Here is a 20047-nt window from a genome sequence, read left to right on the forward strand (position 1 = left end):
CCTACTATGCTACTAGTTTGGCATTTTGTCAAACCTGTATACCTACTATGCTACTAGTTTGGCATTTTGTAAACAAACCTATGATATATAATTTGGTCAATTTGCATATTTGCATTTTTTAAACTATTGGGGCTTTGGATGCTTGAAACTTTGCCAATTTTTCTATTTGATAGGCAACACTCGCATCAACAGCTAATAGAGAATCGGCGTGAAATATCGTGCTCCCGAGCGTCTCCGTCGCGTCGGTAGGCGTGGATTGAGCGGTCGTGCATAATGCTTCGGTTTAAACGCGTCTCCGGCCCAGGAGAGTTCTGCTCATCTAAATGTTTTTGAAAAGTAGTGACCCAACTCTTAGTTCAAATCGTCCACATAGCGTAGTATAACATTTTGCGTTTCACTAGGATATACCACACATACTTATGCGCGGCTTTAATAACACTCTATTGTTTATTTCTGCTTTAAATCGGTCTCAAATCAGGAAATCGCTTTTTAAGAACAGACGAACAATTTACAAGAAACGTCGTTACCTGTTAAGCTCAAAGCCAGATCTCCGGGTCACCGAATATCTAGAGACTTCGCGTCGATACCTTTCATGAGGTCGTTTTTTCTACAGATTCGTTATAACCGTGTTATAATTTTCGGTATAAAGAGGGTCACAAAGAAGTGATAGGAGTGGCGAGGCGTTACCGTGGACTCAACTCTCGTAGCTTTCGAAACAATGTGTAGTCAGCTGAGATAAATCAATGAGAGATACGTTTCGGTAGTTGCATAATGACGTTATAAACAGATGTTCGAATATTTGATTCTGTCTTGATTGAGTCATAGGTCCGGTGTCTTCGCGTGCGCTTTATTTTTGCGGTGTTACATTATCAAACGGAATGAGTTCGGATCGCGTTATGATTTCCGTAGAAGGTATAATGAACTCGTACGCGCGATATTTGTTATTATTATGAACTCGGTACTCGAACTCAGCGCATCGTTTACCAAAACGAAACCTGCTGCAAACCTTACCCTTTTCTCCAACATCCCAGTGATATCTCGTGGAAGTGCAGAGGTGTTCTCGGCTTCCAATAAAGCGAGTATCACGTCAACATATTCCTATACACCCTCCTTCTTTGACCTGCATTCGGATGCGGCCGGCGCTGGTATTGCCTAATACAAAGATAAAGGTCACCAGTTTTTACACATTGAGGATGAATGTTAGTCCCAAGCATCATCCATTGGTTCTCTGTGTAATCACAGCTGATCTGGCAATAACGGAGTAGCAACCGCGGGCGGTCAATCATGCTCATGCTCATGCTTTAAAAGACGCTACTTGTTGGCTATACTTCAACGATATCTTTTATGGGTGAAAAGCTATTAAGCTTTTAATTTTTAAAATACGTCCTTTTCAACTGTTGATATCTCTGAATGGGGCAGATGAAAAAAATATCTTCTGGTTTCATTTGAAAGAGCAACTTTTGTACTTTATCATAAAAAAAAATTGGAGATAAGTTATTTCTTAAAATCGAATAAAATAAGTTTGAATATGATCATTTTCAGTCGAAAATGTAAGGTTTTTACAGCCTAGTTTTTTTATTTGATAAAACTGATGTACATATGCTTCCGTAAAGTTGAAAGTGAATCAATTTAAGAAAACTTTGCAATAAAAAAATTTGTATCTCTTGAACTGACTGATAGATAGTAGCATTACCATATCTGATAAATTAACGATTTTTCATGTAACTAGTATTTTACGCTTAACCTCGCATCTTATTTTTCGGCAAAATTCTCTATATATTGTTTTCAAAACTTCTGAGGATGTACATTTTGAAGTAAAGATGTGTTGGTGAATTTTCGTCAATACAGTGCAGGATATACTTGGTTTTCATTAAAAATCTTGAAATAGCAACATGTTCACTTTCAGACAACGTTCTCATACTCGCGTTCACTACTAGTACAACCTAACACCACAGTACACATTCACGCAGGCGTAGCAGCACATTTGGCAAATTGTGTTGTTCCTTAACAACGTTTGTTGCCTGGGAACCTGCTTGTTTCTGAGGAACAATCATTGCAATACGACTTTTCAAGATGGAAGTTCCACGAAGCGATTTAGCGAACCTTCTTATTGAAGGAAGAAAACTTAGTGATTTGATTGATTTCGTTAGTCAACGGTTTCCCAGTGTCGATACGGATAATGCCGCCTCACGTAAAAAATTAAGACTTTTTAGTTTAATGTTCTGGAAATTGTGGAAAAAATGTAATCGTTCGAAGAATCGTTTTCTCACCGTAAATTCAACGTGGCTAAGTGGAAATGTGGTGTTCAAAATTAAGCAAACTGTTGTGGAAAAAACTACTTTGAAACCATTTTCCGAGTTGGGCCGAAGAAGCAAACAAACCCGTTTGCATGATTTAACTAACAATCATTCACCGGAGGAGCTAGGCATGGCCTCTGCTCTATGTGTTGGCCGTTGTGGATTTCGTTCGGTTGGAAAGAGAATTGAAAGTCTCGTACGATCTCCGGAATCAGCAACAGAGTCTTTCGAAAACGTACCATAGATTGAAGAATATACCGCGGAAGAAGCCATAGCGTTTATTTGCAGAAACAATTTATTTATTTATTTATTTATTTATAAGCAACTACCAACAGACATAAATAGCTAGTCCTAATGGTTAATAATATAAAACACTACGAAACAGAGAAATAAATTTTGAGCGTAAACTCGATGCGATAGATGAAAATCAAAGGCAGATGAAACTCGGTTGAAAGCTCGCTGAATACCAGTGATGGCACCGTTAGCACTGTAGTTAGTGCGGCGGAAAGGTAGTTGCAGCGTAGATGACCTCCGCAGGTTTCTAGATGGCGCGTTTAGGTTGATCAAGCGGAGAATGGCTGGGCAATCGATCCGGGATGTCAAAACGTCCGACACTACCATGGCGCGTGCTGTTTCTCGACGAAGCTGGAGAGTATCGAGCTGGAGAAGCTGGCAGCGGTCCTCATATCGGGTATTGCGCATGGGCTGTCGCCAGGGGAGCATTCTAAGTACGTAACGCACAAACGCTGGATGCTTTCGATGCGATGAATTGCGTTGTTGTAGTGAGGAATCCAGACAGTAGAGCAAAATGCTAGCGAGGACCGAACAAGTGAGCAGTAGAGTGTCGTTAAACATTGTATATTTCTAAAGTCCCGCGTCAAGCGACAAATCACACCCAGTTGCCTAGAGGCTTTAGCAACAATGAACGATATATGTTGCTTGAAGGTGAGTTTGGAATCAAGGAGGACTCCAAGATCCTTGACGTGTTCGACTCTCTGTATTGGAGTCCCATCCAATGTGTAATCGAAATGTAGTGGGCGGTGCTTTCTGGTAAACGTTATCACAGAGCATTTATCGGGGTTTAGTATCATGCAATTTAACTTACACCAGCGTGCAAATAAGTTGAGCTGTTGTTGAAGATGAGTGGCGTCTTCGACGTTTTTGATTTCATTGAACAGTTTCAAGTTATCAGTGAAGGCAAGGCGGGGACATTTTAGCGAGTGATGTACGTCATTGAAATACAACAAAAATACCAGCGGGCCAAGATGACTACGTTGGGCAATCCCGGAAGTAGCAACAAATGATTCCGAAATTTCATCGCCAATTTTTACTCTAAGAGTTCGTCCTCGCAGGTAGGATTCGAACCAGTGGAGCAAGTTGCCACTAAATCCGTAGCGGTCGAGTTTGGCAACAGTGATTTGATGATTTACTTTATCGAACGCAGCTGAAAGGTCCGTGTAAATCACATCGGTTTGACATCGTTTGTCGAAGCTATCAAGCACGTAACTAGTCAGGCAAAGCAAGTTTGTAGCACAGGAACGTTTAGGAAGAAATCCGTGTTGGTCGTCCGCAATAGAGCATTGGCAATGAGAAAAAACTGGTTGGAGGACGACTAGCTCGAATAGCTTCGAAATTGCACACAAAGCCGAAATCCCTCTATAATTGTCTATTTTCAAGCGATCGCCTTTTTTGTGGACCGGAAACAAAAAGGCCTGTTTCCAAGTTGTGGGAAATCTACCAGTAGCGAGTGATAAGCGAAACAAGTGAGAAAGCGGTGTGACCAAACCAGTAATGCATTTTTTAAGTAGCGTTGCTGGAATACCATCCGGGCCTGGGGAGTACGAATGTTTCAATTTACTAATTTCTCCAAAAGGCAGTACCATGACATTCGGATGACTACTTTGAATAGGGGCGTTTATTTGTATCCTAGCTACAACAAGGTTTTATTGGCCAAACAAGATAGTTATCCAAACGGTAAATACTATTCGATTTTTCTGATCTTTATTGAGAACCTAGATGCCAGAAGCTTTTAAAATATTTATAATATTTTGTTTAATTCAAAACATTTCAAGGAATCACTATCAAACCGTCATGTGCGGAAATATCTCTACAGTCTTTAATAGACCATACAGTGCTACGCCTTATCAAGTTCCTCAATATAGACATTCTGCAGGAAGATTGGGTACAAGTGATTTTTAAATGGGGTTGTGATGGGAGTTCCAACCAATTATGCAGAAACGGAAGAGAAAAGTATTTTTTTGCATTGCTTACAGCAATTTCATCGTTTTGTAACTGCCGAAAGTTATTTTAAAGATTGTGTCGTATATAAATTTTAATATTTTAAAATTTTTTAAATTGAAGATACGTATACAAATTTTATTGAAAATCAAATGAGACGTAATTCTACGTAAAAAGTTTCGAAAATTAGCTTATCTTCAATTTTACCGAAGAATATGTACATCAGTTTTATCAAATAATAAAAACTAGGCTGTAAAAACCTTACTTTTTCGACTGAAAATGATCATATTCAAACTTATTTCATTCGATTTTAAGAAATTACTTATCTCCAATTTTTTTTATGATAAAGTACAAAAGTTGCTCTTTTAAATGAAACCAGAAGATATTTTTTTCATTTGCCCCATTCAGAGATATCAACAGTTGAAAAGGGCGTATTTTAAAAATTAAAAGCTTGATATCTTTTCACCCATAAAAGATATCGTTAAAGTATAACCTTCAAAAGTTGCGTCTTTTAAAGCTCTAAAAGTCGTCTGAACATAATTCTACTGAGAAAATTGAATTAAACAAAGTAGAGCGAAAAAAACATTTTTTAAGAGCCACCCTAGGCAAAATTGCTCTAATTCAGTCAATTTAAGGGCTACAATGAAGTAGTCTTCAACAAAGCTGCTTAAAATCAAGTGATCTACAACTTTACTGAAAATAAAATTTTATTTTCCACAAATAAAAATTTTAGTTGGTTTATTTCGTTGGTTCTAGGACCACCCTAATTTTCACCTCAGTTTAAATGTAGATCAAATTATAATAAGCAACTTCGCCATATAAAGTATGGCTCCAAAATCACAAAAATGTATCGAAAACTCCATTTCCGCCTAAATTGTCGTTCTGTACCACTGTGCAATGCTGCCGTCCGAGAGGCAGTCTATAAAAGCGCTTTCCACAGCAGCGCCAGTGTTAGTCATTAATGTTAGTCGTTAATTGTAAGTCGATAAGCTTACGGTGGCAGCGCCGTCACGCTGCCACTGTTGTAAATAAATAGAATAAATGTACCTTAGTGAAGTAAAGACTTGCGTTTGCGTTCGTCGGGAAAAGAAAACTTCTCCCTGGGCCGTGATTGCCCATCGTGATGCCAAAGGGCGAAATAAAACATAACGTAGGGCCGTGCGCGATCAAATAGCTTTCAAACCATTTGTATGCTGTCCCTACGATACCAAAGCGCTCCTATGTTTGTAACAATAAGGGCCTAGAAATTGTTTCAAAAGCGCGTTTTAGATCCAAAAACACCGCAAAAATAGTTTCTTTAGCCTCGATTTTTTCTTTCCATTTTGCTAACACCAGATTGAAAGCAGACTCACGAGAGTGACCCTCTCGATAACCTGATTGCTCTGGGATTAGCAAGTTATTACTATTTAAATATTTCATCAGCTGGCCTTTTACAACAAGTTCTAATATTTTCTATAATGTGTGCAACATGTTAATTGCACGGAACTCTTCGGTTCCATCCGTCCCAGTAATCTTGGGGATAGGAACCACAAGCGATTCCTTTCAAACTTCAGGCACGTGCCCCGTTTGTAATGATTCATTAACAAGGTCCAGCAGGTCGTGTCCAATGACATAAAAGCAATCTTGTATTACTTTTGCGTTGACATTGTCGATACCAGCCGATCTTTCCAAAGAAAAACAAATATCTTTCAACTCTGCAAGAGTAATAGGATGAAAACCATCAAGGCTATAGTTATTATTGATCGGCTGTATTATCTCGTCCGGTTCATTGACCAAATCAATGCTTTGATTGATCGATTGAACACTATCAACGAAATAGTTGTTGTATTTCTCTACTATTACTCGCGCTGATTGTTCTCTTAAACCGTCAAATGTTATGGATTGCGGAAAACTATCTTTATTTTTCATAAATGTTTTTAATATTTTCCATAACTTTTTGCTGTTATTATGATGTTGATCGATCTTCCTCTGTATATATTCACAACAAGCCTTTTTCAAGGCGCGTGAATATAAATTACGCGGGACAGTGTACCTATAGACTGTTCCGAAAATTTTAAATACATCTTCTTTCTTGAATAAAACAGAAAATACAGGATTTTTCAGGTCATTTTATTCTGAAATATAGATAATAAGTGTTTTCTTTCCAGTTTCATTTCAAGTTGGGATTATTTTTCGTAGGATACGCGAGTTCTCTAACTTTTCTCTTAACACTACTCATAAGCTTTTGCACAGTGTGTTCCCCGACCATTTTTACCACTTTAAGCTAATCTTTTTTTAAATTTTCAACATTGTCCGCTAGCGGGGGCCTAGTGTGGTTGGTAACGTCTCCGCCAACCACGCTCGACGCCTGGGTTCGAATCCCACCGCCGACATAGGTGTCGATGGTTGTGAGGTGGCGTGATCCACTCACAACCAACCCAACTGGTCTAGATTCAATCCTAGCCGACACCGGGAGATTTTCTGAGGCGAAAAATCTCTGGGATCACGCCTTCCATCGCATGAGGAAGTAAAGCCGTTGGCGCCGGTCCGTTAATAAACGGGTCGTGAGTTAGGGTCCTGGGTGTGGAGTCGCCTCCCTGGGCGTCGGTGATTGGCCACAACAGTAGCGGAACTAGACCGACGGAAAATAAGCGAGAATAAAAAAAAAAAAACATTGTCCGCTGGTTTGACATATTTTCTCAGCTTTGCCTTGGTCAAAGCCCAAAAAGTTTCAATAGGGCGAATTTCAGGGCAGTTTGGAGGATTCATCTCCTTTGAGACACATGTGACATTATTTGTTTTATACCACCCTAGTGCATCCTTAGAGTAATGGCAGGAAGCAAGATCAGGCCAAAAGATTGGAGGATTGTTATGCTGCTTAACCATGGGTAATAACCTTTTCTGCAAACACTCTTTCACGTAAATTTTACCATTCATTGTGTCATTCGTAATGAATGGACGAGATATTTTCCCACATTCACAAATGGCCTGCCAAACCATTACCTTCTTGCCGAATTTTTCGGTGTAAATGGCTTTCACTGGTCCAGGGACATCCTTTCCCTTCGGTGATGTATAAAATTGCGGTCCTGGCAGAGTCTTATAGTCCAGTTTTATGTAGGTTTCGTCATCCATGATAACACACCCCATTTTTTTGGTCAGAAGTTTGTCATAAAGCTTCCGAGCTCTCGGTTTCACAGATTCAGCTTGTTTTGGATTTCGTTTTGGCTGCTTCTGCTCCCGACGGGTCTGCAGACCCATTCTTCCCTTGGCACGCATAACGTTACTCGCCGAGGTTCCAAGCTTTCTCGCCACATCTCGTACTGATACTGAAGGATGCCGCTTGTAGTATTCCTTAACCTATTTGTCCATTGTGGGATCAACAGGCCCGAGTTTTCTACCACGTCTTGGGGCATCAGTAAATGTGCACTCTTCACAATACTTCCGTAATGCGGTTTGAACTGCTCCGATACTGATACCTTCTTCCCTGGCTAATTTTCTTAAAGAAAGACCACTCAAGGTGCCCCATTTGTGCACGATTCGCTTTCTTTGCTCGGGAGAAAGGCCACGCATTTTCAAAATTTCGCACTAAATGTTAGAAAAAATGACAGCATCTGTTTCTTTCGGATGTAAACAACAGGACGCAGCCATACGTCTTGCGGTGGTGTAATCGGAAACGCATCTGACCGGAGATTCCGTGTGTACGAATAGCCAAACAAAAGAGTATATTATTCGCGCTAAAGGCCAACTAGATTGTGAGTTGTGGCGCTACGTTCAGTACCCGGCTCGCAACTTTGGCTGTATTGGTGCAAAATACCAGCTGCAGTTTTGATCTGTGCACAGTGAATAGATCTTTCAAGTTCAAGGCCATCAGTTGACAGTCGAGTCGTGTCGCTGTGCTGAGTGATCTCACACCCGGCTCACTGCTGGTGGCTGTATAGGTGCTGCTGGCTGCTTTGGGTGCAGCTTCGAACAATCGGACAACCCTTGCTGGAAGGAAGAAGTAAAGAGGTACGTGTTCTTGTCGGCGCTAGTGCGCTAGTGCGCTAGATTTAGCGCGATGGATATAGATCCCTCGCCTCCCGTGCCACCATCCCCGAACCCCCCTGACCCTGACCCTTCTGTTACCCCCTCCTCTGTTCAATCTCCAGTCCCCCCTCGCCCCAGGCTTTACCCGGACGGATCTCAACAGGGCAGCTATACTGTTTATTTTCGACCAAAGGCAGGAGTGAATTCAAAGCGATTAAACATACTGCAAATTTCTAAAGACCTGACGAAGGGGTACAAGGCCGTGACCGAAATTTGCAAGGTCCGACCTAACAAGCTCCGTGTCGTGGTCAGTGATCTGGCACCGGCCAATGCTATCGCTTGCTCTGAGCTCTTCACACGCGAGTTAGCTGCAATTCAGTACACCCTAGGGATTATCGAAAAAATACCCACGGACCATTTTTTCATCTTTACGGACAGTCTCAGCTTCATTGAGGCTCTCCGATCGATGAAAGATGTTAAGCACTCTCCGTATTTCCTGGGGAAAATACGGGAACATCTGAGTGCTTTATCCGAAAAATCTACTCAGATTACCTTAGCGTGGGTCCCTTCTCACTGCTCGATACCGGGTAATGAGAAAGCGGACTCTTTGGCTAAGGTGGGCGCAACAAACGGTGATATTTATGAAAGACCAATTGCCTTTAATGAATTTTTCGCATTTGTACGTCAGAATACGATCATCAGTTGGCAAAATTCTTGGACCAAGGGGGAACTGGGAAGGTGGTTACATTCCATAATCCCCAAGGTATCGACGAACCCGTGGTTCAAGGGGTTGGATGTAGGTCGGGATTTCATTGCGTGATGTCCCGGCTTATGTCAAATCACTATAGTTTTGACGCGCATCTCCGTCGTGTTGGGCTCGGGGAAAGTGGTATCTGTGCCTGTGGTGAAGGTTATCACGACATAGAGCACGTTGTTTGGTCATGTCCTGTACACCGTGACGCCAGGTCTAAATTAATAGCTTCCCTGCAGGCCGAAGGTAGGCAGCCGGCTGTTCCTGTTCGTGATGTCTTGGCGAGCCGTGACCTATCCTACATGTCCCTTGTATACGTTTCCCTGAAATCCATCCACGCCCCAGTTCAGTCCTATCCCCTTCCGCCTACATCCAACCAAACGACAAGAACACGTTAAGGCCCCGGATCCGGAAACAGCAATCAGACCTGCACGATACTCTCAAGGCCCGAGGGAAACAACCCAATATGCCAGTCCGTAATATCTTGGCCCAGCAGCGGAACAAATTAAATATGCTGCTTACCTATGGCAATGAAAACCATCAAACAGCAAACCTGTGCTTTTAATGCAAAATATTCTAGCTTTAAGTTAGATTTAGTTTCAGCTCGTAGTCGGCAGCGAGGATCAAAAATTTGCTTTTAGTCATTAAGATACTTTAGAAAGTAAGCTACTAGATATAATTGGCGCCGTTAAACATTGAATTGACACGGCAAAATAAACTATAGATGAAGAAAAAAAAAACAGGACGCAGCCAACGTTTGGTTGAATACTGCACGTTATTTGAAATGACGGTTGATCGTAAGTGTATTTATAATTATCGGAACGGTCTATATTCCCATCATTGTTATTGTTACTTCTGCAAAATTATTTGTATTTTTTATCTCTTTTACGTTTTTTACGTAAAAGATCCAAAGAGTACCAGCTGTTCGATTTATCCAATTCAATGTATTTTTTAAAAACTAGACTTCTGGTACACTCTTTCAGCGTATTGGTGAGAACAGCTGCTTTATTATTCAAATCACTAGTTATTGGGAGAAAATCCAAGCTTCTCAAAACAAACTGAGACACTGCCTGCTTTGAATATCTATTCCAGCATTTAATTTTTGCCTTTTCATCACGGTTTCAATCATTTTCAATCAAAATACAAATTGTCTCATGGTCTGAAATTTTACAATCGGCCTCTGTAACAGAATGAACGTTGTCAAAATTGGAAAACACGTGATCAATTAATGTACGCGAATGTCTGGAAATTCTCGTAAAATCTGAAACCGTTTGTGTTAAATTGTAAAAGTTAGCTAACTGCTTCAATTGATTCGAATTTGGATCATTTAACCAATCAATATTGAAATCACCAGCAATGACATTTAATATGTTTAAATCAACGAAGTTATCCCACCAGTTATCTAATATTTCTAAAAAACGCTGGTTACTCGAACTAGGGGAGTGATATAAAAGTCCAAAGTTTCCAATCGTCATGCCTCCTTCAACTGAAATTCCAAGGAACCAACTATTTTCAACAGATTCGTTTGATAGAATGTTGAATGTTACTGATTCCAAAAAGGAAAAAGCAACTTTGTATCCCGGAAAACTGTACTGATCAAATGCATCAGCATCTACTATATGAATTTCGGTTATAAATACTAACATTGGACGTTTTGTTTCCACAAGATGCCGCAAAGCAACATAATTTGTAGATAAACCAGCAATATTCGTTTCTAACTTCCTCTCACATTGCGATTCTTTTAGCCGCTATTTACTAAAAACATGTTGCTTTTTCTTTTTTCGAACAGTCTCTGATAAACCGGTGCGGATGCCTACCCGTGTAGACTCCGCCAGGACCTGGATAAATCGAAATAAAACATCAGAGTCCTGTACGCATGGTCATTCGACCATGCGGAACGCTTGATGAAACAAGACTGAAATTATTAAAATAACTCAACTTAATTCTACCCTACCAAAAAAAGTCGGAGAGAAACAATTCTCTTGTCCGATTCTTCGTCCTGTCCTTGTCAATCCTAACACTTCTAATTGATTAGTTATATATTTGTATCTTCCGTCTCGCTCAATTTACTTGCGGACAGGCGTCACTTACTCAATCGTAAATCGTTCGTTATTTATGATTATTATTATTATTTTAGGTCATTTGCCATGTGGCCGTCATCGTTTCGTTCTCATCGGAAGCGGGGCGTCGCATTTCGACTTCGAATGCTATAGAAAAATAATAAAGTATCGTTCTCCTGAAATAAGAAGAATTGCTGAGTGCTTTGAGAAATGCTTATTAATCATACATGCGCGGCTATTATTTCAGAACCTGTCTGTGAGAACGGAATGCCGCGATTTACTCCTAATTCAAGAAACATACATGCACAAGAATAGTCCTGTCCATGGGAATGTAATGCAAGACTTTATGAGAATCAAATAGTAGGAGGGTGGTATTCAAGACACGACCGCATGACGTTGACTACCGTATTCTTAAATTCCATTGAAGCAAATAGTAGAGGGAATTGCAACGCTTCTTCTACAAAACTTCTGTAACAAAATTTCGAGGCACCAAAAGGTACCAGTTGCCGATTATTCTCGTTTACTGGTTAGTCCGTCCAGAATTCAAGCCATTTTAGTATTTTGCAGTAGCCATTTATTACTAACAGCCACCAGCATAACGGGTGAAACGGGCACGAGGTGACCGGTACTATTTTGTCTTTCCTCCTTGCAGCTGCTAACACCTAGCGCTGTCGTGAAATTAATATCAACACAAACATGCATTTTTGCAAGGTTTTTTTCCGCTAGCAGCAGCATTTTGTAAAACAGAAAATTCAACTAACCGCTTCTATTATAAAACTGCGAGGCACCAAAAGGTACCAGTTGCCGATTATTCTCGTTTACTGGTAGTCCATCCAGAATTCCAGCCATTTTAGTATTTTGCAGTAGCTATTTATTACTAACAGCCACCAGCATAACAGGTGAAACCGGCAGGAGATGACCGGTACTATTTTGTTTTTCATCTTTTTAGCTGCTAACACCGAGCGTCCGTATGTATCCGGTACGGTTTAATAATGAAACTGATGGGGTGAAATGTTCGAACGATATGTTTTATACCAAGGCTTCGTCAGATAATTAGAAAGAAGGAGGGGCTACATAGATGATGGAATGGTAGAGACAAATGTTTCTTGAAAGCTGCGCCGGCCGCTGTCGTAATATTAACACCAACACAAACATGCATTTTTGCAAGGTTTTTACCGCTAGCAGCAGCATTTGGTAAAACAGAAAATTCAATTAGCCGCTTCTGTACCAAAATTTCGAGGCACCAAAAGGTGCCAGTTGCCGATTATATTGTTTTTTGGTTAGTCCGTCCAGAATTCCAGCCATTTAAGAGTTTTGCAGTAGCCATTTACTACTAAAAGCCACCAGCATAACGGGTGAAACCGGCACGAGATGACCGGTACTATTTTGTCTTTCCTCCTTTCAGCTGCTAACACCTAGCGCTGTCGTGAAATTAACATCAACACAAACATGCATTTTTGGAAGGTTTTTTCCGCTAGCAGCAGCAATTGTAAAACATAAAATTTAACTAACCGCTTCTATTATAAAACTGCGAGGCACCAAAAGGTGCCAGTTGCCGATTTCTTGTTTACTGGTTTCCGTCCAGAATTCCAGCCATTTTAGTATTTTGCAGTAGCCACCAGCATGACGGGTGAAACCGGCACGAGATGACCGGTACTATTTTGTTTTTCCTCCGTTTAGCTGTTAACACCTAGCGTCCGTATGTAACCGGTACGACTTAGTAATGAAACTGATGGGGTGAAATGTTCGAACGATACGTTTTACACTAAGGCTTCGTCAGATAATTAGAAAGAAGGAGGGGCCACATAGATGATGAAATGGTAGAGACAAATGTTTCTTGAAAGCTGCGCCGGCCGCTGTCGTAATATTAACACCAACACAAACATGCATTTTTGCAAGGTTTTTTCCGCTAGCAGCAGCATTTGGTAAAACAGAAAATACAATTAGCAGCTTCTGTACCAAAACTTCGAGGCACCAAAAGGTGCCAGTTGCCGATTATATTGTTGTTTTTTGGTTAGTCCGTCCAGAATTCCAGCCATTTAAGTATTTTGCAGTAGCTATTTATTACCAACAGCCACCAGCATAACGGGTGAAACCGGCACGAGATTACCGGTACTATTTTGTCTTTCCTTCTTTCAGCTGCTAACACCTAGCGGTGTCGTGAAATTAACATCAACACAAACATGCATTTTTGCAAGGTTTTTTTCCGCTAGAAACAGCAATTGTAAAACATAAACTTCAACTAACCGCTTCTATTATAAAACTGCGAGGCACCAAAAGGGGCCAGTTGCCGATTTCTTGTTTACTGGTTTTCGTCCAGAATTCCAGCCATTTTAGTATTTTGCAGTAGCCACCAGCATTACTATTTTGTTTTTCCACCTTTTAGCTGCTAACACCGAGCGTCCGTATGTATCCGGTACGGTTTAATAATGAAACTGATGGGGTGAAATGTTCGAACGATACGTTTTATACCAAGGCTTCGTCAGATAATTAGGAAGAAGGAGGGGCTACATAGATGATGGAATGGTAGAGACAAATGTTTCTTGAAAGCTGCGCCGGCCGCTGTCGTGATATTAACACCAACACAAACATGCATTTTTGCAAGGTTTTTCCGCTAGCAGCAGCATTTGGTAAAACAGAAAATTCAATTAGCCGCTTCTGTACCAAAATTTCGAGGCACCAAAAGGTGCCAGTTGCCGATTATAGTTTCCTGGTTAGTCCGTCCAGAATTCCAGCCATTTAAGGGTTTTGCAGTAGCCATTTACTACTAAAGCCACCAGCATTACGGGTGAAACCGGCACGAGATGAGCGGTACTCTTTTGTATTTCCTCCTTTCAGCTGCTATCACCTAGCGTCCGCATTTCACTGGTGCGGTTTTGGAATCAGAATGATGGGGCGCCGGCCGCTGTCGTAAAATTGACACCAACAAAAAGATGCATATTTGCAAGGTTTTTTCGCTAGCAGCAGCATAAACATCGGAAACAGAAAGTGACAACAACAATAACAACAAAGTCAGATCGATTGTATCCGTTAGTGTTGACTGTGCTTGGGAAGAGAGGTAGTGATTGGCTGCGCGGTATGATTTAGACAATCGATATTAATTACCAATTTTTCAATAGGGTATCTCAAACAATAGTTTGTTTTTGTTACATAAATTTAACCGTAGAAGAATTTCTGATCGATTGATGCCAAAACCTCGAAAACCTGATTATAGATGACTGCAAAATAAGCGCTCAAAACCTGACCACTTTTCTCTGGTTTTCCTGGTTGAATTACTAGATTTTCAAATTCAGGGGCCTAACTTCGGTATAGACGTTAGTCAACGTCCAAATGTTTTCCTAATTTCTTGGAAGGCCTGTTCATCTCCTCCCACTCAAAGAGCCGTGAGTCATCTAGAAGAGATGACTTACGTCGGTCTGCTGCTGGCATATGTATAATACAAAATTTAAAAGGAATGATTTCGCCATCCTTCCTGGTTTGCCATCATATCGTCGTTTGTGGAGTTCGTGAAAATGCTTGCAGGGTCTCGTCGTCGAATCGATGCATCGAGCCGGGGTGCGGGAGAAATTAAACGGGAGGGGCGTGTCTGACCTACAAGGTTCTCATCAGCTGGTGGTAGAATCGTCTTATTGCGCCTGGTAGTGGAGTCGTCTTATTGCGCCTGGTAGTGGAATCGTCTTATTGCTCCTTATATCGTCAAAACCGCACGTCACCGTGTTTCGTCGAATCATCCTCACGAGTGCACTCTTGTCCTCGTATGTAATGAAGCCAACAAGGCGGACTTCTCTCCAAAGTGTATTGGCTATATAATCGTATTACGCCCGCAGAAAAAACATTCTCCTAAACAAAGTGGCAGCAGTCGTTTCGTGATTGCCAATGGTTTCGTTATATGGTGATAGTCAGCTGGCTTGACTTGGCCGACTATACGGGGTTGCAGATAACTTGCCTGTAGAATAACTAGCTTCCATTCATGCGCGCATTTTGATTAGCATCGCGAAAGAAAAAAAAAACAATTTCGTTAAAACGATGCAAAACTTTGTAGCGATGCTTTGCTCGTTGGGTTTTTAGTGATTGCGGCCCATGTTTTGATAGGTATGTGCTCGCATTTCACTCATTAGGCTTTGCCTCAAAATTTGGTGTATATCTAGCCCGACCGTGGGCTGTGTTAATTTTGGCAATGTCGTGGTTGACTTCCTTCTCGTCACAATTCGCTTCCTTGATATGCGTCATCCATCTCGGTATTGGTCATCCTTCTCTTCTCGTCATGCTGTTTAAACCGGTCAGACGTCGACACCCGACCGTCCAACTCCCCGTACCCGACTACTCGTTCTTTGTGATATATGAGAGTTTTATAGGGAACCCTCTCGGCTGCTTCCTGGATAACTCGATTATTGAATTCAGAATGGTATCACTTCTTAATTTCTACTCCTACTAAGCAAGCGGTTATATTTTTTTGCTTAAATTCTTTTTTTTTGTGGGCCAACTTGCTGTTTAATATTAATTGCACTCGCGAACGGGTTCTTACGTTCTATTATTTCTCCTAATCTTCTACTTAAACACTATGCCCGTTTTTCTTTTTCTTCGGTTAACATAATTTTTCTTTTCCTACTAAAGTTTAAAATATATTTTTTTCTTGATTATATCGGATGCTATTGGTTAATCAACGTTTACATTATTCATTCTCAACGAATTTTTACTTCACAATTATTTTTTTTCACTTGAACTCAATCCGATTTACAAAAAAAAAAAATCTTTTTCTAATTCTTGTGCGTTTTTTTTTCTTTGTCAATCTCTGTTGCCCGTCGTGGCTCTTTTCCTTTTCATTAAAACATTTCTCTTTCTCATAGCAACTTTTTCTTTTCTTTTATCGGATTTACAATTATTTTATCCGATTTACAAAAACTCTTTAGGCCACTTTTATTATGATACTGCTGTCTCGGTCCGTCATACTTACATTTTACTTACACGTCTCCTGTTATGCAGTTTCCTGCAGCTGGCTTGACTTGGCCGACTATACGGGGTTGCAAATAACTTGCCTGTAGAATAACTAGCTTCCATTCATGCGCGCATCTTGATTAGCATCGCGAAAGAAAAAAAAAAACAATTTCGTTAAAACGATGCAAAACTTTGTAGCGATGCTTTGCTCGTTGGGTTTTTAGTGATTGCGGCCCATGTTTTGATAGGTATGTGCTCGCATTTCACTCATTAGGCTTTGCCTCAAAATTTGGTGTATATCTAGCCCGACCGTGGGCTGTGTTAATTTTGGCCATGTCGTGGTTGACTTCCTTCTCGTCACAATTCGCTTCCTTGATATGCGTCATCCATCTGTATTGGTCATCCTTCTCTTCTCGTCATGCTGTTTAAACCGCTCAGACGTCGACACCCGACCGTCCAACTCCCCGTACCCGACTACTCGTTCTTTGTGATATATGAAAGTTTTATAGGGAACCCTCTCGGCTGCTTCCTGGATAACTCGCTCCGTCTCGATTATTGAATTCAGAATGGTATCACTTCTTAATTTCTACTCCTACCAAGCAAGCGGTTATATTTTTTTTGCTTAAATTCTTTTTTTTTGTGGGCCAACTTGCTGTTTAATATTAATTGCACTCGCGAACGGGCTCTTACGTTCTATTATTTCTCCTAATCTTCTACTTAAACACTATGCCCGTTTTTCTTTTTCTTCGGTTAACATAATTTTTCTTTTCCTACTAAAGTTTAAAATATATTTTTTTCTTGATTATATCGGATGCTATTGGTTAATCAACGTTTACATTATTCATTCTCAACGAATTTTTACTTCACAATTATTTTTTTTTCACTTGAACTCAATCCGATTTACAAAAAAAAAAAATCTTTTTCTAATTCTTGTGCGTTTTTTTTTCTTTGTCAACCTCTGTTGCCCGTCGTGGCTCTTTTCCTTTTCATTAAAACATTTCTCTTTCTCATAGCAACTTTTTCTTTTCTTTTATCGGATTTACAATTATTTTATCCGATTTACAAAAACTCTTTAGGCCACTTTTATTATGATACTGCTGTCTCGGTCCGTCATACTTACATTTCACTTACACGTCTCCTGTTATGCAGTTTCCTGCAGCTGGCTTGACTTGGCCGACTATACGGGGTTGCAAATAACTTGCCTGTAGAATAACTAGCTTCCATTCATGCGCGCATCTTGATTAGCATCGCGAAAGAAAAAAAAAAACAATTTCGTTAAAACGATGCAAAACTTTGTAGCGATGCTTTGCTCGTTGGGTTTTTAGTGATTGCGGCCCATGTTTTGATAGGTATGTGCTCGCATTTCACTCATTAGGCTTTGCCTCAAAATTTGGTGTATATCTAGCCCGACCGTGGGCTGTGTTAATTTTGGCCATGTCGTGGTTGACTTCCTTCTCGTCACAATTCGCTTCCTTGATATGCGTCATCCATCTCGGCATTGGTCATCCTTCTCTTCTCGTCATGCTGTTTAAACCGCTCAGACGTCGACACCCGACCGTCCAACTCCCCGTACCCGACTACTCGTTCTTTGTGATATATGAGAGTTTTATAGGGAACCCTCTCGGCTGCTTCCTGGATAACTCGCTCCGTCTCGATTATTGAATTCAGAATGGTATCACTTCTTAATTTCTACTCCTACTAAGCAAGCGGTTATATTTTTTTTGCTTAAATTCTTTTTTTTTGTGGGCCAACTTGCTGTTTAATATTAATTGCACTCGCGAACGGGCTCTTACGTTCTATTATTTCTCCTAATCTTCTACTTAAACACTATGCCCGTTTTTCTTTTTCTTCGGCTAACATAATTTTTCTTTTCCTACTAAAGTGTAAAATTTTTTTTTTTCTTGATTATATCGGATGCTACTGGTTAATCAACGTTTACATTATTCATTCTCAACGAATTTTTACTTCACAATTATTTTTTTTTTACTTGAACTCAATCCGATTTACAAAAAAAAATGTAGGAGGGTGGTATTCAAGACACGACCGCATGACGTTGACTACCGTATTCTTATATTCCATTAAAACAAATAGTAGAGAGAATTGCAACTCCAGTATTTGTTGCAATTTTATCTAACAGTGCATTTCTGAATGCTGAATACTAGAAGAATGGATCTCTCTTATTTAATCGCTGTCATTTCATACATACCGCATGACGTAGGACTCTATATTTTTCATCTAACAGTGCTTTCTTATTTGCTGACATTAGAGCGCTTTGAACAATAATTAATAAATAATATAAATGACATATATGGATGAAACCTTATTTATATTGGCATCCCCGCTTCCCAGGTATTCAAATTAGAAAAGCATTTGTTCGTAGTTTAAAATAACAAGAAAAACATTAGAATTAACAAATTCGATGTATTCTTCCTATTTCAGTAGACAGTAATTATGAACATATTTGGTATTTGAGACCAGAACGATTTAAGTGGAAATTCACAGATGGAAAATAATTTGACAGTAAATGAACTTCATGCATGATAAGCTTCGACTCAGCATATAAATTAATATATTTCCAAAACTTAAGATACTTTCAATAATTTCAAAAAGAATAAATCGAGCTCATATATCCTAAGAAAATCGTTTGATCGGTCGGGCTTAAGCAGTAAGGATCTGTGGTATGTAATGAATATCGGCTCCGAGTAAAATTTCGTGATATTTAAATCTTTGTTAGACACCTATATACATTTCTGATACCAACTGATGTTTCGCTCCATTGTTAGGTTAGCAAGCTTACAGATGTTTCTAAGTTCTGTGCAAATCTATCAGAAGAAACAAGATATTGATTGATTAATAGTAATGCAATTGATTATTATATCAGTATGTGAATGTATTTGCCAACTCACCACAATATTACGATATGTAGTCATATTCTTTGCCTCCAATGGCTCCATCGGGTTAAGACGTTTAACGATGTTTGAGTTCTGTGTAAATCTGCCAGAAGTAACAAGATATCAATTGGTTGCAAGTAATGCAATTGTACTTGCTAGCTTACCGGGCAATGATTATGTATTTCCATGTTATTTGTCTCCAATGGCTTAATCGGGTTGAAATTTTTTTGAAGTCCTGTGTTAATAACCATTTTTTAAGAGACAATGGGTAATTTATTTTATGTTTCTTTGAAAATAATTATGTTTGCTATCTTACCACATATTTATTCATACTGTCAGCAAAGATAGAATAGGCCTGTGGTATGAAAAATACGAGCAGTACCTCATACATTCGGAACGGAGGTTTCTTGTGAACGTCAAATCTAAACATGAGCCTCCTAATGTTGTTGCTTGAGTACGGTCAGAAACTAAATTCAAATGAAGATACTTCTGCATGAAGTCAACAAACTCAATATTCTCCTGTTTGAAGATGTCGATATTGAAGTCCCCAGTGACAGCTATGGGCATATCTGTTTGAGAGTACATCATAAGGTTGCGTGTCAGGAAAAATTTCTTCTGTTTGGTCGTGGTATCTGCGAGTAATAAGAAAATACCTTATGAATCAATGAAAGTAAACAATTATAACGATAGCAAAGTACCTGGTGAAATGTACACACAGAAAAGTAATACTCTGGTGTTACTAATAGTGATCTCAGCTACACATATATCACCATAGTGGTCTGCAATCAATAGTTGCTCGTCGTGGTGTTCACTAAGTTTCTCGATGGTGTGTGCAGTAGTAGTCAACAGTTCCATGCGCTGGTAAATCGC

At 39.9% G+C, this 20047-nt stretch overlaps 1 protein-coding gene across 1 annotated transcript; it reads right to left on the minus strand.

Annotated features, from left to right (window-relative positions):
• Positions 1-19024: 19024 nt before the first annotated feature.
• Positions 19025-19690, minus strand: LOC129716942 (uncharacterized). Its single transcript, XM_055666786.1, has 4 exons — positions 19494-19690; positions 19342-19412; positions 19193-19280; positions 19025-19108 (listed from the first exon to the last, which is right to left on the minus strand). Exons 1-4 carry the CDS (start codon positions 19605-19607, stop codon positions 19025-19027), a joined length of 357 nt encoding a protein of 118 aa, XP_055522761.1. The 5' UTR covers positions 19608-19690.
• Between the last annotated feature and the right edge of the window lie 357 nt (positions 19691-20047).

This window comes from Wyeomyia smithii, chromosome 1 (assembly GCF_029784165.1).
Source record: "Wyeomyia smithii strain HCP4-BCI-WySm-NY-G18 chromosome 1, ASM2978416v1, whole genome shotgun sequence".
NCBI classification, from domain to species: Eukaryota; Metazoa; Arthropoda; class Insecta; order Diptera; family Culicidae; genus Wyeomyia; species Wyeomyia smithii.

Coding starts and splice junctions, on each gene's coding strand:
- LOC129716942 (XM_055666786.1), bottom strand. CDS start 19,607: ATGTTTAGATTTGACGTTCACAAGAAACCTCCGTTCCGAATGTATGAG. Junction 19,281..19,341: donor AAATACATAATCATTGCCCG/GTAAGCTAGCAA, acceptor TACTTCTGGCAG/ATTTACACAGAACTCAAACA. Junction 19,109..19,192: donor CTACATATCGTAATATTGTG/GTGAGTTGGCAA, acceptor TTCTTCTGATAG/ATTTGCACAGAACTTAGAAA.